This window comes from Zonotrichia leucophrys, chromosome 26 (assembly GCF_028769735.1).
Source record: "Zonotrichia leucophrys gambelii isolate GWCS_2022_RI chromosome 26, RI_Zleu_2.0, whole genome shotgun sequence".
Lineage (NCBI taxonomy): Eukaryota > Metazoa > Chordata > Aves > Passeriformes > Passerellidae > Zonotrichia > Zonotrichia leucophrys.
In genome coordinates this window covers 617,464-643,598 of record NC_088195.1, presented here as the reverse complement: position 1 = coordinate 643,598, position 26,135 = coordinate 617,464, and the positions used below count along the sequence as shown (strand labels likewise).

The 26,135-nt window shown below is 57.4% G+C and overlaps 5 protein-coding genes across 5 annotated transcripts; 4 read left to right on the top strand and 1 right to left on the bottom strand.

Moving 5' to 3' along the window:
* G0S2 (G0/G1 switch 2) lies at window positions 1–1,164 on the top strand. The gene is made up of 2 exons (XM_064733060.1): window positions 1–165; window positions 591–1,164. The coding sequence occupies exon 2, from the start codon at window positions 625–627 to the stop codon at window positions 922–924; it is 300 nt and encodes a 99-aa protein (XP_064589130.1). The 5' UTR covers window positions 1–165; window positions 591–624; the 3' UTR covers window positions 925–1,164.
* A 4,049-nt stretch (window positions 1,165–5,213) lies between these two features.
* Window positions 5,214–9,087, top strand: LOC135457956 (11-beta-hydroxysteroid dehydrogenase 1-like). Its single transcript, XM_064732809.1, has 6 exons — window positions 5,214–5,370; window positions 5,950–6,080; window positions 6,859–6,970; window positions 7,575–7,760; window positions 8,194–8,337; window positions 8,852–9,087. Exons 1-6 carry the CDS (start codon window positions 5,283–5,285, stop codon window positions 9,085–9,087), a joined length of 897 nt encoding a protein of 298 aa, XP_064588879.1. The 5' UTR covers window positions 5,214–5,282.
* A 1,210-nt stretch (window positions 9,088–10,297) lies between these two features.
* LOC135458079 (11-beta-hydroxysteroid dehydrogenase 1-like) lies at window positions 10,298–14,258 on the top strand. The gene is made up of 6 exons (XM_064732997.1): window positions 10,298–10,465; window positions 11,090–11,220; window positions 11,635–11,746; window positions 11,832–12,017; window positions 12,480–12,623; window positions 13,181–14,258. Exons 1-6 carry the CDS (start codon window positions 10,378–10,380, stop codon window positions 13,399–13,401), a joined length of 882 nt encoding a protein of 293 aa, XP_064589067.1. The 5' UTR covers window positions 10,298–10,377; the 3' UTR covers window positions 13,402–14,258.
* A 466-nt stretch (window positions 14,259–14,724) lies between these two features.
* TRAF3IP3 (TRAF3 interacting protein 3) lies at window positions 14,725–24,969 on the top strand. Its single transcript, XM_064733248.1, has 14 exons — window positions 14,725–14,857; window positions 15,668–16,027; window positions 16,152–16,176; window positions 16,425–16,454; window positions 16,701–16,796; window positions 19,163–19,234; window positions 19,492–19,632; window positions 20,329–20,466; window positions 21,256–21,391; window positions 22,094–22,156; window positions 22,235–22,294; window positions 22,815–22,969; window positions 23,596–23,844; window positions 24,152–24,969. Exons 2-14 carry the CDS (start codon window positions 15,696–15,698, stop codon window positions 24,233–24,235), a joined length of 1,581 nt encoding a protein of 526 aa, XP_064589318.1. The 5' UTR covers window positions 14,725–14,857; window positions 15,668–15,695; the 3' UTR covers window positions 24,236–24,969.
* On the bottom strand, window positions 24,957–26,047 carry C26H1orf74 (chromosome 26 C1orf74 homolog). The gene has a single exon (XM_064733249.1). It carries the CDS (start codon window positions 26,045–26,047, stop codon window positions 25,253–25,255), a length of 795 nt encoding a protein of 264 aa, XP_064589319.1. The 3' UTR covers window positions 24,957–25,252.
* Window positions 26,048–26,135: the final 88 nt, after the last annotated feature.

Genomic DNA, 26,135 nt, shown 5'->3' with positions numbered 1-26,135 from the left:
GCGGCGGCAGCGCAGCGGCTGCGACACCGACACCGACAGCAGCGGCGACAGCGCCCCGCTCCCTGCACCGCTCCCTGCACCGCTCCCTGCACCGCTCCCTGCACCGCTCAGCACTGCAGCAACACCGCAGCCCCAGTGCACAGCACAGCCCGCACAACACACCAGGTAAGGGCTGCGAGGGCATGGATGCGACGGGATGGGGATGGGATGCTATGGGTCAGGACGCTGCACAAAACACGCGGGACCAGCAGTGTGTGACCCCACCGCAGCCTGGGCAGGGTGTGGCTCTGGCTCTGCCCTGGGCAGGATGGTTCTGTCTGGGCAGGGTGGCTCTGGCTCTGCCCTGGGCAGGATGGCTCTGCCCTGGACAGGGTGGCTCTGGCTCTGCCCTGGGCACGGTGGCTCTGGCACTGTCCTGGGGCACTACAGGGACAGGGTGGCTGTGTTTTCCTGAAGCAAACCTTCAGCAAAATCCCCCATCCCCATTTAAAGAAGCCCATCTGCGGGTCTGCGGGGAGCTCAGGGAGCCCAGGGAGCTCTGCCCCCACAGCAGCTGGATCGAACTCACGTCCCTCTCCCTTCTGTTCCAGAAACCTCACCAGACCCCGCTGCTGCCGAGCTGAGATGGAAACCATGCACGAGCTGATCCCCTTCGCCAAGGAGATGCTGAGCCAGAAGCCCAACAGGAAGATGGTCAAGCTGTACATGCTGGGCAGCGTGCTGGCCTTCTTCGGGGTGGTCATCGGCCTGGTGGAGACCGTGTGCAGCCCCTTCAGCTCCCAGCCCAGCCTGGAGGACGAGGAGGACAAGAACAAGGCCGGGGCGGCCCGGGAGCAGCAGCAAAGGGAGGATTTGGTGCTGGCCAAGGGCAAGGCACAGCCGGCGCTGCAGAGGGCCCTGGTGACCCGGCAGCACGCGTCCTAGGCTGATCTGCACACAGAGACTCCACCAGGGGGGTTCCAGCACGCAGGGAAGGCTCGGCCCGAGGAGGCTGCACGTCTGACACCCGCCACAAGCGAAGGGCTTTATTTGCTGCTGTGCAGCAGTGGGGAAAAATACCTTTTGTTGGTATAAACCTGTGCGCCGTGCACAGCGTGGTTTCTTATTTTTCATACGGACGCGTTTTACACCATTTTGCAAGATCAATAAATATTTTATATGGTACTCATGTTCTCTCTTGCTGCTGTTATTGTCAGAGCCTTCTCGTGCTGCTTGCTGAGGTTTTGGTCACAGCTCTGGCTCCTTTTGCGGGGCAGGGGGGACACGGGGGACAGTGGAGGAGATAAACGCAGAGAGGCGGCTCTGGGGCTGGTCGGTCTGTCTGTCTGTCTGTCTGTCTGTCCCTCTGCTCCCTCCCCAGGGCCCAGCTGGCCAGGAGGTGACATTTGTGTCACACGGGTGCCACGGTGTTGGACTCAGGGGTTATCTGGGTTCAGTGGCACAGATCTGTCCCTGCCATGGCCACGTGTGCTCAGAACTGGTTTAAAATAAACCAAAACCCCACTCTTGCCCTGGCAGCCCTCCAGCAGGCTCCAGCTGCTGCACAGCTAAAAATCCTAAAGCCAAAATCAAAATCCTTCCACCTTCCTGGGATCTTTCACAAACCCTAAAGCCAAAACCCTTCCACCTTTCTGGGATCTTTCACAAAGCCTAAAATCAAAACCCTTCCACCTTTCTGGGATTTTTCACAGAGCCGCCACAGACACCTGAGTGTGCAGGGTAGTGTTGGATTCCAGAGTCACAGGGTGACACAGATGGAAAAACACAGAGATGGCACAGCCTGGAGGGTGTGGAAACTGTTCCAGGCTCCACTCAGAGCCCTGCCAGGACCATTAGAGGACTTTCACCTATTTCAAAAATGTTCTGGGGCTTAGCAAGAATCTGTTGCATTTGGGACTGTGTCATGTCAGTCAAATAAAGTCTGCAGCCAGCCAGGGCTGAGTGATCCTGACCACACTGCAGGGGGAGGGCAGCAAACAGGCCCTGCCAGTCCTGACCAGGGCAGGAAATCTCCTTATCAGCTCAAAGACACCCTCAGGACAAGGGTGGCAGCATACACAGCTCATGGAAACTGGAGATGCACCAGCAGCGTGCCACTCTCAGCTCACAGCAAAGCATTGGGCCAAGCACTGGATCATGGAAAATGGGAAAGCCCTGCCAGACCTCAGTGCCCAGGGCACAGTTCCTACATAAGAGCAGGACCTGAAAATACCAGAATACGGCTGAAGTTCACTATTTCATTTTCATAATACACAACCCACAATTCATTTTGTTGACGATTATTTCTGTTACCCAAACAAACCCAGCAGCACGGAGCGGAGAAAGAATCCTACCCAGTATCTGCCCAAAAATCTGTTCAAGCTTTCAAATTTAAAGTACTTTTTCCTCATTAAAATTATAGGTTTTTTAAAAAATAGTGTTTGAGAATTACCTCATTTAGTCTGTACCTAAATGGATTCAGTCTGTAACTAAATGAATTTAGTCTGTAACTAAAAGTATTTAGTCTGTAACTAAATGCCCTTTGGCAAGGCTGCACTTGTCCTTCTCTGGCAAGGCTGAACAATCCCCCCTCACCCATACCGATGGGAGTTTCATGGGAAAACTGGAGAATTCAGGCCTGAAGGGACCCACCAGCTCCATTGCCCTGCCCATCCCAGCTTTTAGAGAGGTTTCACATTCCCAGCAGGGAAGGCTGGGCTGGAATTCCTGGGCACACCTGGTGTGAGGACAGCGCAGGGAGATGGGGGCTGTGGCTGTGGCTGTGCCTGGGGGATGGAGGCGCCCCCAGGGCTGCTGTGTCTGGCTGATCACAGCCAGGGGACAGTCCTGGGCAGCCCAGAGCTGTGTCCATCACCTCAAAGGATCAATCACAGCCAGGGGACAGTCCTGGGCAGCCCAGAGCTGTGGCCATCACCTCAAAGGATCAATCACAGCCAGGGGACAGTCCCAGCCCAGCCAGGTGCCCCCCCAGACCCCCCAGGTTTGCTGCCCTGCTGCTGCTCCCCCTCCTCTGCCCAGGGCTGCAGCCCCGAGGTGATGAGCTTAAAGCAAAGAGGGTTGGGAGCAGTCAAAATAGCCGCTCCTAAGTCAGCTAAGGGGATTAGACAGCTAAAGCACAGCCCTGCTCCTGCCCTGTCCCTGTCCCTGCCCTGGGCTGGGCACTGCACCCAGCTCACCCTGCAGGGCCAGCCTGGGGCCAGCCCGGGCTCTGCCACAGCCCCGGGCACTGCAGGGACCTGGCACCCTCTGCAGAGAGGGAATTAGACCAGTATGGATCCCTGATTTCACCCCACAGCACCCCAGGCCGTCCCACAGCACCCCACAGCATCCCGGAGCACACGGGGCCATGGCCACAGCCCCTGCAAGGTGCCAATTGCAAAATTGTTTAATTATAGACACTGGGATAGAGCAGAGAGAAACCAGATGGGACCAGTGAGCAGCTGGGGAGAGCATTTAAGGCTGAGTTACCCCCAGACCCTGCAGGACAAACTCCTGGGCACAGCCACACATTGCCCCAGGGCTGAGTTACATTGCCGGGCTCCCATGAGGATGATTTCTGTTGTTCCGAGACTTGTCTGAATATGATTTATTCCAACCTGTGAACGTGATACTTCCCTGGTACATTAAATTCTCAGGAAGAATGCAGCTGGCACAGAATCTGGTGAGCCTTTGTGTGCAGCCATCTCTCAAAGATCTGATTTCAGCCTGGAGCTGCCATCCAGCCCCTCATCCCAGGAGCTGAAGCCTCTCCAAGGCAGGGCTGGATGTGTTCAGAGCCCTCAGTGCTATTTGCAGTGGACATGGACACTGCAGGGCTGCCAGGCTAAATTTAGGGGTGCAGATAAGGATGTCAGCCCCAAGGGCACTGAGAACATGGACAGGGGCCAGGGCTCCCAGCAGCCACTGTTCAACAATGGAATTCCAAGGCATCAATTCCCAATTTGGTCACACAGGGAAAAAACACAGATTTAGGGCTTGGAAACGACTTAAACATCACAGTGTTTGCTGTAAACCAGCAGTGGGCAGAAATGTGATGTCAAAGCAAAGCCATTCTCCAACCCTCTCATCTCCCTTGGGACTGGGAGCGCATTTCCAGTGGTGCAGGCTGGCAGCCATGGGGGCTGCAGGATGTGCAAGGAGAAAAGGAACTGAGGGCAGACCCTGATATTGTGATGGCTCTGTCTGCAAAGAAAGGAATTAGAGCTCTGTTCATGGCAAAGGGCACTGGGACAGCCGGGGAGGAAAAATAACATTTTAATGTCTATGAGATAAAGGAAAGCAAGAGGGGAAAGGAAAAAATAAAAAATAAAAAGGAAAATCCTCTGCATTTGACCAAGATTTGAAAAAAAACCAAATATCACTCAAAAAAAGGAAAAAAAAAAAAGCGGAATCCAAATTCCTGCCAAGTGTTTTCAGCCTTGGAGCTGCCTGCACAAACCTGCCTGAGCTGGGCCCTGGAACGAGCTCCCTGCAGGGCTCCCCGAGCTCCCTCTCCCCTCTGCTGGGTCTGGCAGGACAAATTCATGCCCAGAGCAGGCAGCAGGGCAGGAGCATCCCCTGGGAGCACAGCCCCAGCTCTGGGCACAGCTCTGGGTTCTGGGCACAGCCCTAGGCACAGATCTGGGCACAGCTCTGGGCTCTGGGCACAGCTCTGGGCTCTGGGCATAGTTCTGGGCACCGCTCTGGGCACAGCCCTGGGCTCTGCCCCTCCAAGGCTGGCAGCAGCCAGGATCACAAACCCCTTCCCCTCCATCAGCCTTTCCTGGGGCTGTTTGGGGAGCAGGAGCTGCCCAGAGCTCCCCGGTGGCAGGAGCAGCCTTGGGGCACAGAGCAGCCCTGCCCGGGGTGCCCAGCACCATCTGGGGCTGCCCCCGTGCCCCATCCGTGCCCAGGGCCTGCAGGAACGAGGGACAACGCTGAACCACCTGCACCGGGCTCCCTCTGATGCTCTCCAAGTGAAACTTGATGCTGCTCAGCAAAGACACACCTCTTCCAGGGTGTTGTGCAAAATTCTGCATTTTAATGTAGGACAGGAAATATGAAAAGAGCCGGGCAGGACCCAAACAGCCCCGCTGGCCAGGCCGAGCTGCAGGGAGCACAGCAAAGCTTGGCTTGGCTTCTCCATCCCCCCAGCCGTGATTTTCCAGGCCTTTGGAAGCCGCAGCTCCTCGGCTGATGGGTTTTTAAAGGGTCACAGCGCTGCTTCCCTCAGGAGCAGCTCTGCACAGGGGTTTTTGTTCCTTCCTTCTCTCTCCTGCTGCATTTCCTGGCTCCACGGTGGGATGGGTCGGTTGCAAAAGATTCTCATTCCCTTCCTGGGACTGGTTTTGGCCTTCTGGTTCTATTCTGCGAGGGACGCCTTCAAACCGGGTGAGTATCCAAAGGGACTCTGGCTTTAAGGAAAGAACGACAAAAAGCCACATTTGGGTGTTTTGCATGGAAACCGGTCAGAGCTCGGAGCAAGGCCGAGCCTTTGTGGGGTGGTGGATACTGAAAGGGGCTCTAACAAAGATTTAAACCAAACTGAGCAGGGACTGTGCAGAAAAACCTCCTGAGGGAGCAGGTGAGGCAGGGGGAGAGGGCACTGGGTGCTCCATTTTCCTGAGTGCAGGAAAAGAATTTATAAATGGGATTTGTAAGGGCTAAAGTTTGGAGCACGCACTCAGTGGGTTGCTGTTGTTACAGAATAGTTGGGGCTTTGATAAATTTTGTCCTGGTTTGTGGAAAAAGCTGCTGGAAGAGTCCAGAGCTGTCCCTGTGTCCCTGCATTCCTCGGGGAGATGCAGCAGCTCCACAGTTTTTCCATGGGATGGGAGAGCTGGATGCGTTACACTCATTTACCTTCCAATTACCTGCTGATCTGGAGGGCACCCAGGGGTTTGTTATTTCTCAGTTTTGAGGTTTTTCTAATAGCACAAGGCTGACTGCAGGGCTGTGCCTGTGTCACAGAGATGCTCCGGGGCAAGCGGGTGATCGTGACGGGAGCCAGCACGGGCATCGGGGAGCAGATGGCATATCACCTGGCACGGATGGGCGCCCACGTCCTGCTCACGGCACGCACAGAGCCCAGGCTGCAGAGTGTAAATGGGCACGGCTGGGGACCACGGCAGGGCTCACCCAGACATGGGGATGGGAGCTCCCAGCAGGGCCACGGGAACAGCCATGGCATGGGTCACACCTGGGCACAGGGACAGGCATGGGTCACACATGGGCATGGGAACAGGCATGGGTCACCACTGGGCATGGGGACAGAGACAGATCCCAGCTGGGCATGGGGACAGTCACAGGTCCCACCTGGGCACAGGTCACACATGGACAATGGTGATAGTCACAGGTCATGGTGACAGACCCCTGTGCTCTGGGAGCTCCTGCACACACTGCAGTCCCCTCCTGCACACCTGGCAGTCCCCCCTGCACACACAGCTCCCCACACTCCACGCCGCAGTGTCTGAGCTGCACACACATCCCCACACACCCTCATTCCACAGCAGGCTCCTGCCCCTGCCCCTGCTGCTGCTCCTGCATTTCCAGCCCAGCCTGCACGCAGGAGCAGCCAGACTGCCTCGGGTAACGCGCTCACCCAAGGAATCATTTTCCAGGCTCCCTTTGAAGCTCACAAAGCTCCAAACACACTCCCAAAAGCCCAAACCGCTGGTTTTAGGTGGGGACACATCACAGGGAGCTCCGACACCCACACCTGAGAGCCAGCAGACTTGGGGGCAGGGATGGGGCTCCAGGGCAGGGATGGGGCTCTCTGGGGCAGGGATGGAGTTCCCAGGCAGGGAAGGGGTTCCCAGGGCAGGGACGAGGTCCCCAGATGAGCCAGGCAGGTGCTGAGCCCCGCTCCTGGCCCGGCAGGTGGTGCGGCGCTGCCTGGAGCTGGGCGCAGCCTCGGCGCGCTTCGTCAGCGGCTCCATGGAGGACACGGCCTTCGCCCAGCGCGTGGTGAGGGAGGCACAGACAGTGCTGGGTACGTGTGAGCCCGCTCTGCACGCTGCCAGCATCCCGGCCCTGCTGTTTGCCACGGGCAAAAAGGGAGAGACGGGGAAAACCTCCCCTAACTCTGCCCCTTGCAGCCCCACTCCCATCTGCACTGCTGCCTCTCACACTGACCCCGCTCCTCTGCACTGCTGCCTCTCACACTGAACTGCGCTCTGATTGCAGCCCTGTGGCCTCCTGGCACCCTGCTGCAGTGCCACAGCCCTGGATTTCATCAGCCCAGTGCCAGGGTCTGGGGGATCCACAGCTCTGGCCACTGTGGCCAAGGGTCACAGCTCAGAAATGCTCCAGCTCTATAGGGAGCTCCCCACTCCTCTCCCTCCTGTCCCACAGACAGCTCAGGGTGATCCCCCTTCGGCTGTGGCATTTGTGTTTTGAACTAACAAAATATATCACAACAAAATATTTCCTGGCAGCCACCATCCAGGCTGTATCCCTGCTCTGGAGATAACAGGCCCCAGCTCTGACCCAAAAACCTGATTTCCTTGGATTGCACTTATTCTGCTCCCAGGAAATGTTGTTTTGCTGCTTGCAGCCCTCTCCCCCAGCACTAATGCCTGTTTTTCTGCTGGCAGGAGGCCTTGACATGCTGATCCTGAACCACGTTGGTGCGTCCTACTTTGGCTTTTTCGATGGGGACGTTGAGCACGTCCGGAAGCTGCTGGAAATCAACTTCCTCAGCTACGTGGCCATGGCCACGTCAGCCCTGCCCATGCTGAAGGAGAGCGAGGGCAGCATCGTGGTGGTTTCATCCATGGCAGGTGAGTGGGCAGTGCCACCAGGCTGGGGACATGGGGCAGCCCAAAGGCACCTGGGCTGAGTGCCAGAGCAGCACACAGGGACACCAGGCACCCTCCAGGAGCCATAACTGCTTAACACTCGATTGCTCGATCCAATCGCCCCATTTTGGTTTTTGGCCAATTAAACCCCACAGTGCTGCGTTGGTCAGGGCTCTGGTGAGCAGCTCAGGCCAGGGACAGGAGTTCCAGCTTTGCTCCATCTCTCCTCTCTGAGGGTTTTGTGGTTCCTGTGGGCTGCCCATGCCCTGAGCAGAGATGTGAGCCACAGCTTTGGCTGCTGTTCAGGTGCCAGGATGGCACTTCCCTGGTAAAATCCAGTCTGTGAGGGAGGGCAGAAGAGCAGCTCAGGCAGAGCAGCCTCGTGTGCTAACACAGAACTTCCCTCTGTGCCCAGGTAAAGTCGGGTTCCCCTTTACCGCCCCCTACTCTGCGACTAAGTTTGCCCTGGATGGATTTTTCAGCTCCCTGAGGCAGGAGTTCACCATTCAGAACATAAATGTCTCCATCACGCTCTGCATCCTCGGCTTCATCGATACAGGTGAGAGCAGAGCTGTGCCAGCCCTGCCCAGGGCTGGGCATCCCCACGCCGGCTCCTTCTCCTGCCCCCTCAGCCTGTCACCCCTGCTGCAGGGGGATCCCACCTGTCTGCCCCCAAAAACAGCCATTTGCTTCCCTGTGCCACGTAAATCTGGGCACTGCTTACAGGCTGGCACAGGCTGTTGGCACAGCCCAACACTCCTTCGGCTGCCCACTCTCCCCTCGTCCCCGGGGTTCCCCACTCTCCCCCATCCCCACTCTCCCTCCATCCCCTGGGGTTCTCTGCTCTCCCCACATCCCCCGGGGATCCCCGTTCTCCCCCCATTCCCGGGGGTCCCTGCTCTCCCCCATCCCTGGGATCCCTCCCACTCTCCCCCATCCCCAGAGATCCCCACTCTCCCCCATCTCCAGGGATCCCCCACTCTCTCCCCCATCCCCGGGGCTCCCCATTCTCCCCCCATCCCTGGGCATCCCCATTCTGTCCCCATCCCCGGCGCTGACGCGGGGGCGCGCAGACCGCGCGGTGCGCGCTGCCGCGGAGGTGCTGCAGGAGCGGCCGGCGCCGCGGGACGAGTGCGCGCTGGAGATCCTCAAGGGCGCGGCGCTGCGCCGGAGGGAGCTCTACTACCGCTACAGCTCCACGCGGCTGCCGCTGCTGCTGCGGGACTGCGCCGCGGAGCTGCTCGATTACCTGGTGCGGAGCCGCTACCGCCTGCCCGCCGCGCCCGCCGCCCCCCGCCCGCCGCTCTGAGCCCCGGCCCCCGGGACGGTCCCGGTCACCGTGATGGTTCCCTGTCACCGGCAAGGTCCCGGTCACCGTGATGGACCCCTGTCACCAGGACGGTCCCGGTCAGCGGGAGGGTCCCCAGCCCCCGGGAGCGTCCCGTACCCCGGCAGAGTCCCGGCCCTGGGAGGGTCTCCGGTCACGGCCCGGTCCCGGCCAGCCCCGTTCCTCCGTTCCCGGCCGCCACCGCCCCCGCCCGGTTCGCGATGCGCTGGCGGCACCCGCAGGGACGGAGCGGGGCCGCATTGGCGGCTCCTCCGTGCCCTGCCGGCCCCGCCCGGCCGCGCAATGCAAATTATTGAGCTAATTATTAAATAAAGTGTATTAGCCGGACAGCGCTGCATGTGCTGGCGGGGATTTATGGCCTTTGCCAGCTGTTTGTGGGCACTGCCAGGGATCCAAGGGCAGCCACAGCTGCTCTGGGAACCTGTGCCAGGGCCTGCCACCCTCACAGGGAACAATTCTCTCCTAATTTCTTCTTACCCACACAAACCAGCACACACAGAGTGGGTTCTGCCCTTTAAACTTTCAGAAAGTCACCCTCAAAGCCAATTGCCACCTGCCAGCAGACACTGAGCAGAATCACAACCCTGGGAAAGCTGAAGATCTTTCCTGTTCATCCGCTTGGCTCCTTTACTGCCTTTTGCAACCCATGGGTTCCTCCACAGGGATGTATTTTAGGGGTAAGAGCCCCCCAACAAACTGCCAGTGTTGCCCCCATGGTGATGTCCCAGAGGATAACCCAGGATCATCAGCAGTGGATGGGAAATGGAACCTGTGGCAGCCCTGCTCTCCCCAGGTCTGGCTGTGAACGTGTACAGGAGTGCTGCTCAGTGAATCCTCGGGCAGCCAGAGAGGGAGGGAAGGGAAGGAAAGGAAAGGAAAGGGCTTCTCCTGGTTTAGAGGGGGAGAGAGGGATGTCCATGCTCCCAGGGATGTCTGCTCCGAGGGGACACTGCTGTCCCAGCCCCTGGGCAGCCACCTGACCACGGCTCAGTGCCTTCCCTTCACCTCTGTCCAAAAGCACACCTGGCACTCCTGGCAGGCCCAGGGTGCAAAGGGACAGCCTAAAGTCCAAAGCCACACGCTCCATTAGGTTAATGTTTGCTAAATCACCGGCAGGGCAAAGAAAAGGTCCAACAGCAAACCTGTGCGAGATAAGAGCCAGCTCAAAACTGCCCAGGCCCATTCGCGAGCTGCAGCCACCTTCACCTCCCCGTGGGGCTCGTCTGGTTCCTGCCTTTCCTCTGCACAGGGATGGGCTTGCTGCTCAAGATTCTCATCCCTTTGCTGGGAGCAGCACTGGCCTTTTATTTTTACTCAGCACCTGAGAACTTCAATGAAGGTGAGTCCCGGGAGAAGCAGGGACAAGCAGGGACCAGCAGGGACCAGCAGGGACAAGCAGGGACCAGCAGGGACAAGCAGACTCCACAAGCGCCACCAGAGGGGCAGCGTGTGCCGAGCACAGAGACCTGGACGGGGCTGGCACAGCCAGGGAGGGCTGAGGGGAGGTCAGGCTGCCCCAGGCAAGCGGTCAGAGCTGGGGAGAACTCACAGAGCTACCCTGGCTCTGCTGGGACAGTGCCTGACCCCTGTCAATGACTTATTCGGGAAACAAGCACTTTTCCCTTTAAACATTCAATCCTTTATTGGCCAGCTCTCCCCGCTCCCTGGGCAGGGGTGCAGAGCTCAGGCCTCCCCACCCCGCTGGGATTGGGGTCAGACTGCAGCGGGGTCTGACCAGGCTGGCAGGGGCACAGGGGAGCCGCAGGGACAGGGAGGAGCAGAGGGGCAGCCAGGGCTGTGCCAGGGCTGTGCTGGGGCTGTGCCAGGGCTGTGCCAGGGCTGTGCCAGGACTGTGCCGGGGCTGTGCCAGGGCTGTGCCAGGGCTGTGCCAGGACTGTGCCGGGGCTGTGCCAGGGCTGTGCCAGGACTGTGCCAGCACTGAGCTCTGCACCCTCCTCGGCAGAGATGCTCCGGGGGAAGCGGGTGATCGTGACGGGAGCCAGCAGCGGCATCGGGGAGCAGATGGCATATCACCTGGCACGGATGGAGGCACACCTGCTGCTCACGGCGCGGACAGAGGCCAAGCTGCAGAAAGTAAATGGCGAGGGGGGCGTGCTGGGCTGGATGTGATATTCACCCCAGCCCGGGCACACAGGCACACCTGGTACCTGAACATCCACCCCAGGGCACACCTGGCACCTGAACATCCACCCCTGGGCATACCTGGTACCTGCACATCCACCCCAGGGCACACCTGGTACCTGAACATCCACCCCAGGGCACACCTGGCACCTGAACATCCACCCCAGGGCACACCTGGCACCTGAACATCCACCCCTGGGCATACCTGGTACCTGCACATCCACCCCAGGGCTCCCCCAGCCCCAGCCCTGCCTGGCCCTGGACAGGAGCAGCCCAGGCTGGTTTCCCTGCAGTCTGGGCTGGGTTCCCTGCAGCCCAGGCTGGTTTCCCTCCAGGTGGGTCCCTCAGAGCCCCTTCTCTCCCCAGGTTGTGGAGCGGTGCCTGGAGCTCGGCGCTGCCTCCGCCCGCTACATCAGCGGCTCCATGGCCAACCCCAGCCTGCCCGAGGAGGTGCTCAGGGAGGCTGAGAACACCTGGGGTAGGTGCTCCCTGCTCAGCCCCGCGCAGCGCAGCCCCAGCAGGTGCTGGCCCCGTGGCTGGTGCCACAGCTGCTCTGCCCACAGGGGGCCTGGACATGCTCATCCTCAACCACATCGGCCAGAGCGGCTTCACCTTCTTCAGCGGGGACGTGGGGCACGTCCGCAGCCTCATGGAGACCAACTTTGTGAGCTACGTGGCGCTGGCCACGGCTGCCCTGCCCCTGCTGAGGGAGAGCGAGGGCAGCATCGTGGTGGTCTCATCCATAGCAGGTGAGCTCCTGCCACAGCCCTTCCTCTCCTGCCACAGTCCCTGCTGAGACTGCTCCAAAAGGCACAGGAGGGACCACAGGCAGGGCTGGCACTCAGGGGCAGCACATTATTAACTCTGCACAACTCAAATCCCCCGGGAAATTTATCCTCTGTCCTGTCCGGCTCCTGCCACCTTCTGATCACCTTCCCACTCTGCCGTGCAGGTGATTTCACAGGCACAGCCACACACTGAACACACATTGGCACTACCTGGGCATCTCTGCAGGGATACAAAAGCTGCTCTGGAAGGCCCTTTGTGCCATATGTCACAATTTGAACATTCCTGAGTGTGCTTTATCTCTCAGTTTATCCCAACACCCTACATCCCAGCACTGGAGCTACTGGCAGGGCAAGGGGAAGGCAGAGCTGTGCAGTCTGGTGCCTGCCCAGCACCTAAACACCTGCCCTGTGTTTCTGCTCCAGGTAAAATTGCTGGCCCTTTTACTGCTCCCTATTCCGCAACCAAGTTCGCCCTAGATGGATTTTTCAGCTCCTTGAGGCAGGAGCTCATCATAGACAAGATCAACGTTTCCATCACGCTCTGCATCCTGGGCTACATCAACACAGGTGAGCTCAGCCCTGCCAAGACCCCGCTGTGGCTCGGCCCATTCCAGCCCAGCCCCTGTCCCTGGTGCCACCCTGCTCTGCCACAGCTGCTGGAGCCTCCCCTGCCTCTGCAGCTGTGGGAACAGTACCCCAACCCTTCAAAACTCTGCCAGGCTCTCAGTGAACTCAGGGGTGGAAAGCAAAGGGAAGGGAAGGACATTTATAATTGTCATTGTCACTGTTCTGAGCCTTGTTAAGCAGGTCAGATCCCAGAGTGTGTGGGTTTGGGTCTGTGGGTTTGGGTCTGCAGGTTTGGCTCTGTGGGTTTGGGTCTGTGGGTTTGGGTCTGCGGGGTTAGCTCTGTGGGTTTGGGTCTGTGGGTTTGGGTCTGCAGGTTTGGCTCTGCGGGTTTGGGTCTGTGGGGTTGGCTCTGTGGGTTTGGGTCTGTGGGGTTGGCTCTGTGGGTTTGGGTCTGCAGGTTTGGCTCTGTGGGTTTGGATCTGAGGGGTTGGGGTGCCCCGAACCCCCCAAAGCCGATGCCGCTGTGTCGCCCTGACCCATCCCTGTCCCCACTGCAGAGAGCGCTGTACAGGCCGTGTCCCACGTCATCCCCGACACCCCGGCCCCCAAGGAGGAGTGTGCCCTGGAGATCATCCGGGCGGGGGCCCTGCGCCGCCGGGAGCTGCGCTACCCCGGGCCGGCCGTCGGCACCGCGCTGCTCCTGCACGGCCTCGCCCCCGAGCTGCTGGAGGGGCTGCTCCGCGGCAGCTACCGCCTGGAGAACGTGCGGAGAACGTAGTGCCGGGACTCGGGGACACCTGGGACACCTGGGGATGGGCTGGGACACCTGGGATGTGCTGGGACACCGGGGACACCTGGGGATGTGCTGGGACACTGGGGACACCTGGTCTGTCCTGGTGCACTTGGGCTGTGCTAGGACACCTGGGATGTGCTGGGACACCAAGGACACCTGGGGATGTGTTGGGACAGCTGAGGATGGGCTGGGACACCGGGGACACCTGGGGATGTGCTGGGACAGCTGGGGATGTGCTGGGACAGCTGGGGATGGGCTGGCACACCTGGCCTCTCCTGGCGCATTTGGGCTGTCCTGGCACACCTGGGGCCGTGCTGGGACACCTGGGGCCAAGCAGGATGGGTCTACCTGTGAGCCCAGCTGCTCAGGACAGGTCTGCCTGTGAGCCCAGCTGCTCAGGACAGGTCTGCCTGTGAGCCCAGCTGCTCAGGACAGGTCTGCCTGTGAACCCAGCTGCTCGGTGCCCTCTCCACACCCTGGGGCATCCCTGTGCTGACGCCCTGGCAGCCTGGGGCAGGGCACTCCAGGAGTCTGTAATGCAGCACAAAAATGTCCTTTTTAGCAATAAGCTCTTGCAAAGGGCTTTCTGCAGCCAGGAAGCGCTTCAGAGAAGGGCTGCAGCAGTATCTGCCCTGCCCAGCAGCAGGGCTCTGCTCACCCTGCAGACACTGCTCCCTCTGGAGAGCCACCGAGGCAGCTGAGCTGAGCCCTGGCCCAGCACCAGGCCTTGGGCCAGGCAGCACAGAGCCCCCAAAGCCACGAGAGAGTCTCTGAATTGGGAGATTTCTGTCACACATCCCTTCCATGCCGGTCTTTGTAGAAATAAATCCAATATTGCTTTGAGATCTCTGCTGTTCCGGGTGTTCCTTCTCCACGTGCACAGCCCTTATCAGGGCAGGGCGCCCTTATCAGCGCCCAGCTGGCTGAACAGACCTCCTCCCGATTTGCATTAACGGAGCTTTCACTTCTCTAAAGACCTTAACGAATTTCTGCCATTCCTGACCTCTCCTCAGCTGCCAAAACACGGATTTTTTTTCCCCTTTCCAACCTGCAAGGAGCCTTCCAATAATAGCATTACTGTGCTTCCCCAAAGCCGCTCAGGGGAACTCCGTCCCTGAGTGCCACGGGCAGCTCCAGCTCCCCCTGAGTGTCACACAGCAGCACGGGGAGATGCCCAGGAGATAACCGAGCTGCTGGTTCTGCTTGGGGCCAGGCTGGACCCTCGGCGCTCCTGAGATAAGCGCGACCCCGCTGGGCCAGGCTGTGGGCGCAGACAGGAACCGGCGCTCGGCCGCAGCTGCAGCGCTTCCTGTTGCACAGAGCGAGCAGGAGAGCACAGCATGAGCTGCTGGGCATGAGGAGGGCAGCTGGGGCGTGCTCCTGCCCTGAGACACCCGCCTGGGCACGGCACCCGAGGGGCAGGACAGGAGCCTGGCACCAGGTAAGTGTGCGGCACCACAGCACCAGTTATGGGGCTGGCAGAGGCCAAGGGCAGCACCAGGCACCTTTTCCCTCCTTTTTCACCCCAATTTCAGCCTGCACAACTGGCACTGGGGAGCTGTAACGTGAACCAGCAAGAAGCAGAGGGTTTTCCCTGGTTTCCCTTGGAGCAAGAAGTGTAACAGCTTGGAAAGCAAAGATAGAGGACAGGTTTAATTACAGAGGGTAATTTGGGGTAGCAGAAGGAGGAAATGGAGCATTGGCTTGTCAAGAAAGCCTCCAGGGTTTGCTCAGCCCGGGGTGAGTAATGGGTTGGGTTTCTTTAAGCTTTATCCTGCTTTTCAGTGCATTTTTGGTGAGCTGAGGCTTTTACAGCCCTGGGACGGGCTGGGCAAGGCAGAGGCAGCACAGGTGGGAGAGGAGTGAGCTTTTCCTGGTGGGAAGAGATGGACGAGTGGAGGCTGAGCGGAACACACAAAAACAGAGCAAAATAAGTTGAAAAATGCTCAGCTTTTGGAGCAGTGTCCTGGCTGAGGCTTGTGGGCACCTTCCCCACCCAGGCACCACCCCAAAAATGCTGCTCACATTCAAAGGAGACCCCTACAGTAAAAGAAAGCACCAGGAATGAGCTCTGAGCACCCCACAGCTACCACCAGGACAGTGTAAAGAATTACAGAGCAGATTTTATACAAACTAAACAGCACGGGAGTAGCCTAGATGTGACTGGCACTCCTGAAGCACTGCCTCACACGCACAAACCCCAGAACTGGCTGAATTTCACTGATCCCCCGTGTTCTGGGCTGTTCCACAGGGCACAGCCCCCAGGGGACGGGGCCAGCATGCCCAGGAGGGCCGAGAGCTACGAGGAGAGGAGCGAGCGGCGGCAGGAGGCGCGGGAGCGGCGGCGGGGCCGGGTCAATGCCACCTGCTGCAGGGCCAGCGTCACCCCGGGCCGGGGCACGGCCACCAGCCCCCGGCAGGCCGAGTTCCTCCGCAGGAGAAACCTGGGGCCCGAGGCCGGGGGGGCCCTGCCGGGACAGAGACGGGCGCGCTCACCGAAGGACAGCCACAGCCCCTCCGGGGGGGGACCGTCCCCACGCTGTCCCCGCGCCTCCACGGGGACACAGACCCTGCCCAGCTCGGCAGTGACAGACTCCAGCCAGCAGACAGAGTGAGCGGCTCTGCCTCCCTGGCCATGCCCAAAGTGCTCCCACGAAGGCTGCACAGACACAGCTGGGGAGGGGGTGTCCAGCTGGAGACCCTCCCTCAGTAACGCTCTTTGTTTGTCATTGCAGCTGGGGAATAGCAGTTTTAAATAAGGTAAGCAAAGCACAGGTAATGGAACTCCTGAAAGGTAAACTGCTGTGGGAATATTTCCACTTCTCTGGAAAAACTAACCCAAAGGACCCCAGCAGGCTCTCCTTCTCCACCCAAATATAGGCTGTAAATTCATCTTTATTTAAAAAGTTTGTTTTTATTAGCAAGTTTATTTAGTTTTGTAGCAAGTTCATGCCATGTTTATAAACTGAAACAATCCTATTTTTAAACACCTGCCCTTTCCCTTTCAGGAAATGGTGCAGCTTTCCAACTACCTGAAGGTAGGTGGCAACCAGTGCTCAGCACCCACTGGGACAGCTGGTTTTCACCAAGAATAATGCTTATTAAAATTATTAATATTGCTGAATGAAGGGGTGTTAAAAGGCCAGTTTTAACATGGCCGAAAAAGCCAACAGACCCCAAAGACCTGGAGCCCAGGCAGGGCCAGTTCTGGGCTAGGGGTTCTGGGCTGGGGCTCTGGGCTGTGCCCCAGCTCTGGCCCCACTGACCGTGTCCCTGTCCCACAGGAGGCCCTGCACCGTGAGCTGCTGCTCAAGCAGAAGATGGTGATTTTACAGGAGCTCCTGTCCACCCTGCTGCAGGCTTCAGAGAAATCCTGGCAGGTACCAGAGAGCTGCAGGACCCCCCATCACCTCCCCTGCCTCTCTCCTCAGGATGGGTGGGACAAACAGCAGAAAAGGCCCTTTGTGTCTTCTATGAGGATGCAAAATTAAGATTATCTATTTTATGTGATATATGGGGCTTTTTTATAGGATCCTTAAATCAAACAATTCGTGCTGCTGTGGCATTTAAAAAAGTGTGGTTTGAAAGTTCTGTTGGGGCAGAGAAGCGAGTGATTGGGTGAGGGGGGACAAAAACTTGTGTTAGACACATCCTGTGGTGAGAAACTTCCGCCTTCACTTGCTCCTCTAATATAACGTGAGCAGGAAAAAACAGCCAGCCACAGGTGCAGGAAGTGGCCACGAAACCTCAGAATACCAACAGGTGGGTGCTCCTTGCTGCTCGCTGCCCTGTGCAGGACAGGAGAGACTTTGCTGCTGCCTCTTGCTCGCTGCTGTTCCTCAGCCTAAAACTCAGCTTTTCATTGGCCTAAAAATCAGCTGTTCCTCAGCCTAAAACTCAGCTTTTCATCGGCCTAAAATCAGCTTTTCATCAGCCTGATAATCCCCCCCTGTGCTGGAGCCAACAGGCACATGCTGCTGCTGAGAGGGGATTCCGTGAGGCAGGTGGGGCTGGCAAAGGGATGGATGGATGGATGGATGGATGGATGGATGGATGGATGGATGATGGATGGATGGATGGATGATGGATGGAGGGATGGATGAATGATGGATGGATGGATGGATGGAGGGATGGATGATGGATGGATGGATGGATGGATGGATGGATGGATGGATGGATGAGGGATGGATGGATGGATGATGGATGGATGGATGATGGATGGATGATGGATGGATGGATGGATGGATGGATGATGATGATGGATGGATGGATGGACGGACATGGATGGATGGATGGATGGATGGATGGACGGATGATGGATGGAGATGGATGATGGATGAGGGATGGATGGATGGAGGGATGGATGATGGAGGGATGGATGGATGGATGGATGGAGGGATGTATGGATGGATGGATGGAACCATGGATGGATGGATGGACGGACGATGGATGGATAGATGGATGATGGAGGATGGATGGATGGATGATGGATGGATGGATGATTTAGGATGATGGATGGATGGATGGATGGATGATATGATGGATGGATGATGGATGGATGGGACAATGGATGGATGGATGGATGGATGGATGACAGATGATGGATGGATGTGGGTGGATGGATGAGGATGGATGGATGGATGGATGGATGGAGGGATGGATGGATGGATGGATGGAGGATGTATGGATGGATGGATGGAACATGGATGGATGGATGGAGGATGGATGGATGGATGGATGATGGAGGGATGGATGGATGGATGGATGGATGGATGGATGGATGGATGGATGGATGGATGATGGATGGAGGGATGATGGCACAGCCACATCTGTGCACAGCTGGAACCTGTGCAGACAGCGGAGGAGGAGAGCTGAGGAAAACCAGGCAGAACATTGCACATCTAAAATTGCTTTTCAAAATTCCACCTACGTACTAAGAGCCTTTAGCTCTTTGCACCAACAGCTGAAATGGGAAAATGGAGTCTTTGGGACTGTAAATGTGCCTCTGTGCAAATCTAACCAGTGCTGAGACACCGGCAGTCTGGTTTGCTCGGCTCTGTCAGCTATTCCTGTAACACCGGGGAGTTTCTTGTCAGAGTCGTGACTTCAGACGGCAGTGGGCACAGAGGATATTGGTGTTCTCAGTACTGGTGGTGGAAAACAGCCCACGTGAACTCTTTGCTAGCAATGTTATGTGAATTTGCATGCAGTCTGCTTCCACAGGGCCTGAGCAGCCTGACTAACACCGAGAGGAGCCGATGACAGTGAGGAAAATGAATCATCCCGTGCCCTCGATCCCCCTGCCCAAATGCAGATGTTGCGACACAGAGCCAAACCATTTTCTAAGGAAAACAGACAGACAGGAGCGTTCCAGCAGCTGGAGCTCGAGGCAGGGAGGGAGCACAGGCAGGGAACAGTGGGGACAGGCAGAGCTGCATTTCTGCCAAAGCCAGCCACAACAGCCCAAAATCCCCTTGCTCCTAACTTGTCATGTTACTGCCAGCACCTGCACTCAGTAACCAGAGAAACCCCTCAGGACAGGCTTTCAATCCATGAAAGTGTCACTTCCCCCATATCCCATTTATTCTGAGGCTGGGAAGGTTTCCTTGAGCTCTCAGCACTGAAGAGACTTTGATGTGATTACAGATGAAGGGAGAAAATGAACCAAAACACAAACCCAGCAAAACTTTGGGGGCACATTGTGCAGTTCATGATTTCACATCTCACTTCAACTGCTTTTCCCCAGGGCCAGCTGAACGAGGACAAACTGAGGTGCAAACTGCGGGTGCTGGAAAACCAGCTGCAGGCCTGCAGCCAGGTAATGTCCGATTCACTGACACACACGGGTGAGGAAAGGCAGGAAAACAAAACCCAAGCCTTGTCACTGGGCCGGGCCTCAGTTTCTCCATCAATCTGATGAGATACGGATCCAAAAAGGACTTTAACTCTTTGCTGGAGCAATGCTTCACAGCACATTAGCAGCAGCATTGACACACTCTGGGTTTGCTAACACTCATATTTAGCAAGGTGAGAATCTGACACATAAAGCACCTCAAGCTCTTTCTTTGTTTCAAGAGTTACTCAAAGGAGTGTGTGAAGAAGATCCTGATCGAGATGGAGGACCAGAAGCAAACCTATGAGCAGAAGGCAAAAGAGGCTCTTCAGAAGATGCTGGAGGAAAAACTCCTAACAGAGCAGCAGCTGCAGAACTCTCAGGTGAGCAGTATGTCTTACACCTGGCTTGGCTTTAATTTAGCCCAGCTGTGACAAAGAAAACCCACATGTCAGGGAAAGGTGATGACAGGCTTGCCATCAGCAGCACAGACAAAATAAATGAAGTTTTAGCTACTCAGCAAAGCCCAAAGCAGCTTTAGTGCAACCTGTACTCACTCCAAAAGCTGCACACCAGGTTACAGACAGCTCACAGCTGGGGAAATGTACTCAGGTTTGTCAGCTTGAATTGCAATCCCTTCCCTCCCACCATCCCTCTGGGCCATTCCTGCCCTGCTCACACCATCAGACACCGGGCCAGAGGTCTCCAGAGCTGTTTTTTTCTGCAGTTGCTCATTTATATGAAAATAGGATTTCCCCAAGAGGCAGCAAATTGCTTTGACCCACAGGATAACATATCTGCAGAAAGACAAGTGAGCTTTATCCCAAGTACCACCGGGCTCCTCCAGCCTGTTGGCAGCACAGGAACGTGTTCCAGAGGGAGCTCTGCCCTGCTTGGCTCTGTCCATCAGATGGCATCAGCCCCACACGGGTGTTTGTGTGCTGCTGCTGCTGCGGGAGCCAGCGCTGCCCAGCACAGCCCGGCTGGTGGCACCAGGGCAGGCTGGCAGCATCCTCCGGGGCCTGGGGCACGCTGGGGCCTGGGTCACAGCCACCCCTGGGCCCCTCTCTGCTCCCCAGAGAAGCCTGGCAGAGATGCGAGAGGACCTGGCCCTGTGGAAGGAGCACAATGCCACACTCAGAGCCGAGCTGACCAAGGAGACCACAGCACACACCGAGCTCAGAAACAGCTTCCAGGCTCTACAGAGCGAGCTGCAGGTACGTGGGCTCCCTGCAGGAGCAGCCTGCTCTGGGATTTTGCTGCTGTTGGGTGCCCAGAGCAGCCGTGGCTGCCCCTGCATCCCAGGGGGGTTGAATCCTTATTCATGTGAGGATAGTTTTTCTGAGTTGGGGGTTATTTGGGGATACTTTTTCTGATTTGGGGGTTATTTGGGGATAGTTTTTCTGAGTCAGGGGTTATTTGGGGATTGATTTTCTGAGTCGGGTGTTATTTGGGTGAGTCAAAAGTTTAGTGAAGTTAGGAGGATGTGTAGGGTCAGTGATAGGGCCAGTATGAATAGGATTATGCTTATTACTCTTCTCTGGGTTCAAACCAGATTCTAAGGATTGGAAGTCGATTGTAATTAATATATTAGAAGAGTAACATACATCAGTAGATAGAGATATAGAGGGATAATCACACGGGCCGGGCTGGACACTGGGGCTGGAGCAGTGGAAGGCGGTGCAGGGCAGCACGAGGAGAGCTGCGAGCCCTGCCAAGCCGGCCTGCCTGTCTGTGTGTCTGTCTGTGTGTCTGTCTGCATGTCTGTGTGTTTGTCTGTGTGTGTGTCTGTGTGTCTGTGTGTCTGTCTGTGTGTCTGTCTGCGTGTCTGTGTGTCTGTCTGTGTGTATGTCTGTGTGTCTGTGTGTATGTCTGTGTGTATGTCTGCGTGTCTGTGTGTGTGTCTGTGTGTCTGTGTGTCTGTCTGTGTGTCTGTCTGCGTGTCTGTCTGTCTGTCTGTCTGTCTGTCTGTCTGTCTGTCTGTCTGTCTGTGTGTCCCGGCGCAGCGGGCGGACGCGCAGAGCCAGCGGCAGAGCCGGGAGCTGCGGGCGCTGCGGGACGAGCGCACGGAGCTGCTGCAGACAGCCAGCGCCCTGCGCAGCGACAACGACCACCAGGCCGGCCTCATCCGCCGCTTCCGAGGTACCGGGGCCGCCTGTGCCCTCCGGGAACCGCCAGGGGCCGGGAAAGCGCTCCTACAGAGCTCCCCGGGGCTCAGGGTAGCTCCCACGCCAGGCTCATTCCAGCACTCCGCACATCTCAGTGTGCCACCAAGGCTGCTGATTGCCACAGCCCTCCAAAACTGTTCCTGGCTGGATTGAAGAGTTCAGAGAAGTGGCTTTGCTAGAGGAAAGGATGTGATGGGAGACCTGAAAAGAACTAAAAACCTGAGATATGTCCTCAGCTTGAGGCAGGACTTGCCACCCTTGGCAGAGCATCAGCCCCGGTGCTGGTGGTGAGGGCAGACAGAGGAGCTGGTAATGTCCTAAAGCACCACTTCAGACACAGCGAGGGAACTCACACACGTTATTTTAAACTCACACATGGCTATTTTAAAACATAATTAGGGAAGAGAAAGCGGGTGGCAGTTCTAATCTCATAACAGGTCTTGCATGAACAGCTTTTAAATAAACCATAAATGACTTGAACAAAAGGCACAAGAGAGAAAGCTGCCAAAAAGGAAAGGGCAATAAACAGCTAAAAATCACATCCCTTCAGAGAAGAAAGTCCAGGGCAGCCAACAACGTCTGCTCCACTCTACACATGTGGAGAACAGAAAATACCACCCTTGCATAAATATACAGAGAGATTTACACCAACCTTGATCTTCTATCCTTATTTCAGATAAATTGCAAAAAGAACAAGAGCAGAAAGTGACACTGGAGACAACAATCAGCCATTTGCAGAGTAAGTAACACAGAAATGCACAAAGTTAGAGGTCTCCTTTAGTGCTGTGGACAATAATATTGCTTTTTGTGTTCCCAGACGTGATCCACAACCAGAACAACCAACAGAGGGGCCAGGAGGTGACGGTGCAAAGGACAGGTCAGCAAACTTTGTAACCCCCACGTAGCACTCCCTGGACACAGGAACACTAGCCCTGACCCTAGGAAAGTCTGCAGTGGTCTAGAATAAAAGGTTATTTTAAAGCTACACAGAATGAATTGTTTTGCTAGCTAACATTAAAACTATAAACATATTTATGATGGCAAACACTTTAAAAAATAAATGGATTTCACTGCAAATTCTACCTCAGTGGCTCCGCCATATTTTTTCCAAACAAAACACATTCCAGTTTGTAATTGCAATTACTTGACAAAAAGAAAGCAATAAAAAAGGCATTTTAACTCTCCCTCTCCTGCATTTCTGGCAACTTCTTAGAAATATTGCTCTTAAGATGATGAACTTGTAGCTACAGCAGAGACTGATAACAAACTCAGCTCCTGTGTCTTCTGCTTTGTGCATAGCACACCAATATTATCCCTAAAGTGTGCTGAGTAAACAAGAGCTAGAGCCAGCCCAGAGCCTGGAGCTGTTTCTCATCAGAAGCCTGACTCTTTTCTAGACCAGGTTTCCACCACACAGACCCCACCTCTCACTCCTGCCAAGGAGAAACAAAACGCTCTGTCAGAGCACCCCGAGGAGGAGGAGGAGGGAACAGAAAGTCTGAAGGATGAGATGCAGAAAAGGACATCCCAGCTCACAGCAAAGGAGAACGAGGTGAGGAAGTCACTCAGCAGAATCACCAAAGCTCCTGCAGGTGCCCAGGCCTGGCTCCTGTAAGGATTACCTGCCCTAAGATTTATCCTGACCCCCCGATGAAGGCCCTGCACACAAGGGCAGGGTGCAGCAGCCTGGGCTGCAGGAGCAGAGCTCTCCCTGTAGAAACCCCCCTTGCTCTCACAGACAGGAGAGCTTCAGCAGCCCCACAGGGAAAAGCCAAAGCCACGCTTTCAGAACCAAGCCCCTGAGCATAAAGGAAGGAGAGGAGGAAAGGAAAATGCTTGCAATAATAACAACAATAAATATAACAGCAAGGCTCTGCTAACAGAAGCAATGCCTGTACAAGTGGGCTGCAAAAAACCCAAAAACCCAAAGCCTTTCACACACACTTTGCCATCAAACCAGCCTTCTGCCAACCAACAGCCCCTCAATTCTTATAGCAGTGCTCAGCCAGCAAGGATCTATTAAAAAGGATTTATAAAAAACCAATATCCTTTAGTGTCGCAGAGCTGAGAGGCACATAGGAAAAGAGCTTGTGCTGTGACTGCTGGCAGCAAAGCAGGCAGGCGTGGGAAGCTGGCAGTGCCCCAGCAGTGACTCTGAGCTGTGCCCTGTCCCTGCAGGTACCCGAGGATGCTCAGCAGAGCCGTGCCCAGCTGCGGGCGAGGCGCTGCAGCCACTGCAGCAGCCCAGCAGCCCTGGGGGCACACAGAGCCCAGGGGACCCCTCCTGCTGAGAGCCCCTCGCTGTGCCTGCAGTGCTCGGAGCTGCGCTCGGAGCTGGAGGCGCTGAGCCAGGAGTACCAGTGGTGCCTGACCCGGCTGCGGCAGTGCCGCGACGAGCTGAACCGCTCCCAGGGCAGCCAGGCTCAGGTGGGAGCTCCTGCCCTGACCCCAGTGCTGCACACCGGCCTGGGACACGTCCCCTGCTCTGTGCCCTGTCCCCTCCTCTGTGCCCTGCACACCGGCCTGGGACACGTCCCCTGCTCTGTGCCCTGTCCCCTCCTCTGTGCCCTGCACACCGGCCTGGGACACGTCCCCTGCTCTGTGCCCTGTCCCCTCCTCTGTGCCCTGCACACCGGCCTGGGACATGTCCCCTCCTCTGTGCCATGTAGAGGGCACATTTGCTAGGGCTGCCATGGAAGTGGCATCCCCCAGTAACACAAGCTTCTCCTGGCAGAAACAGCGCAGCCCCTGGACCCCTCTCCTGGTGGCAGTGGCAGCAGTGGCCATCGCCGCCTTCCTGGCAACGTACAGCCTGTGAAGGAGCTCCCTGATGACTGACTTCACTGCAGGAACTGACCTCTGCTTCACCAAGAGCAACCTGACCTGACCTGACCTCACCTTCTGCTGTTTTGTGTGTGCACATTGGGTTTGTACCCCGAGCTGGTGTCACTCCAGCCAGCTCCTGTGAGCACGGGGACATCGCCCCTTCCCTTGGCTGCTGTGGTTGCTCTGTTACTGCCAAAGGCTGCCCTGCCCAGCCCTGAAGATCCGAGGGACAAAGCCCCTGTCAGGACGAGAGGGACAGGGCATCCTGTGCCTGTGCCATCCAGCCTACCTGGGGTTTATATCCCCAAGTTCCCCTCCTGTATTTATTGCCTCCCTAAAAGGGAGGTACTCGATCCTGGGCCATCTCTACTTTTACCTGACAAAGGAACCCAGCTCAGGGGGGCTCCTCAGCACAGTCCCCTCACACCCACTGCTCTATCCCACTCCTCCAGCCTCCCTTGTGGCCAAGCATCCCCACAGCCACACCTGCTTCCCATCATTGCCAGCACCACAAGAATTCATCAGGGACAGGGGTTTAAAGTCCCTTTTGCAGCTCCACCGTGCAGGTTTTACAGCAGAACGTGCCCATCATTCATGTGCAGGCTCAGACACAATGACATCACCTCCCATGGAAGTAAATATACCTGAAATATACACGTAATGTACACGTAGTACATGGAGCCTACAATAAACTTCACTAATTCAAAGCACTGTGGTGTTCAAATAATTTATTGATCTTCAGCTGCCCACTGCAAATAAACACACACTGACTTTGCAGGGTGTGATGTGTAGGCAGGCAGGACTGAGACAGCAGAGCATCTGGGAGCACACTTTTTTTAAAAGAAAATATATTTGGTTTTGCCACTGTCCTGCAGTGGCTGTCACAATTCAGCCTTCAGTGCTCACGGACCATGAGAGACGCAGGGGACAACACACACAGTGAGCTGGATCTTCTGCCTTGGTCCCTGACACAGTGAGGAAGGCTAAAGAGTCTGAGTACGCTCCTGTTTTACAAGGCAACTGCGGGAAGAGACACGACCTCGCTGGAGATGCAGAGATCTACAAAGTCGCTCTGAGCACCGAAAGCCTCCCTGAGCTGCTGGCACCAGGCATCCAGCACGTCCCGGAGCTCGGCACACAGGCTCTCGGGGACGCTGAAGGAGCAGATCTGCACCCGGAGCCCGTCCTTGATGCGGGGGCAGGAGGCCCGGGCCGTGAACACCCTCAGCGGGGTGAGCGCCAGGCAGTTCTCGGCGCCCTCGGCGAAGGTGTACACGGCGGGGTAGCCCAGCAGCAGCCCGGCCACGGTGCACAGGTTCCAGCCGCTGGGTTCCACCTCGCTGGCGGTAACCGGCTCGGCTCCGGCGGCCTCGGCGTCCCGCAGGTGGCCCAGCAGGGCGGCGAGGTGGCGGCGCACGGCCTGGGCCTGGTCAGGGCCGCAGAGCGCCGGGCCCCGCCGCGCCGCCGACACATCCACGAGCGGCGGGGACCGGTCCCGGAGCCGGTCCCGGGCCAGCCCCGGGCGCAGCACCAGCGCCAAGCCGCCCATGGCCAGCACGTGCAGCCGCTCCGCGGCCAGCCCGGCCTCCCGCAGCCGGCCCAGGTAGCGCCGCAGCTCGGCCGGGCCCGCGGGGCCGCAGTCCCACAGCAGCGCCGGCTTCAGCCCCGCCGCCACCGCCAGCACCTCCCCGGCCGCCTGCAGCGCCCGGGCCGCGGGCAAACGCCGCCTCCGGCCGGGCCCCTGCGCCTCCCGGGCCGCCGCCACCAGCAGCGGCACCGGCAGCGCCGCGGGGCCCGGCGCCATCGGCGGAACCCGCCGCGGATCCGGGGCGGGCCCGAGATCGGCCCGGCCCCGGCGGAGCCGCCTCCTGCGGGGCGGGACCGCCTCCACC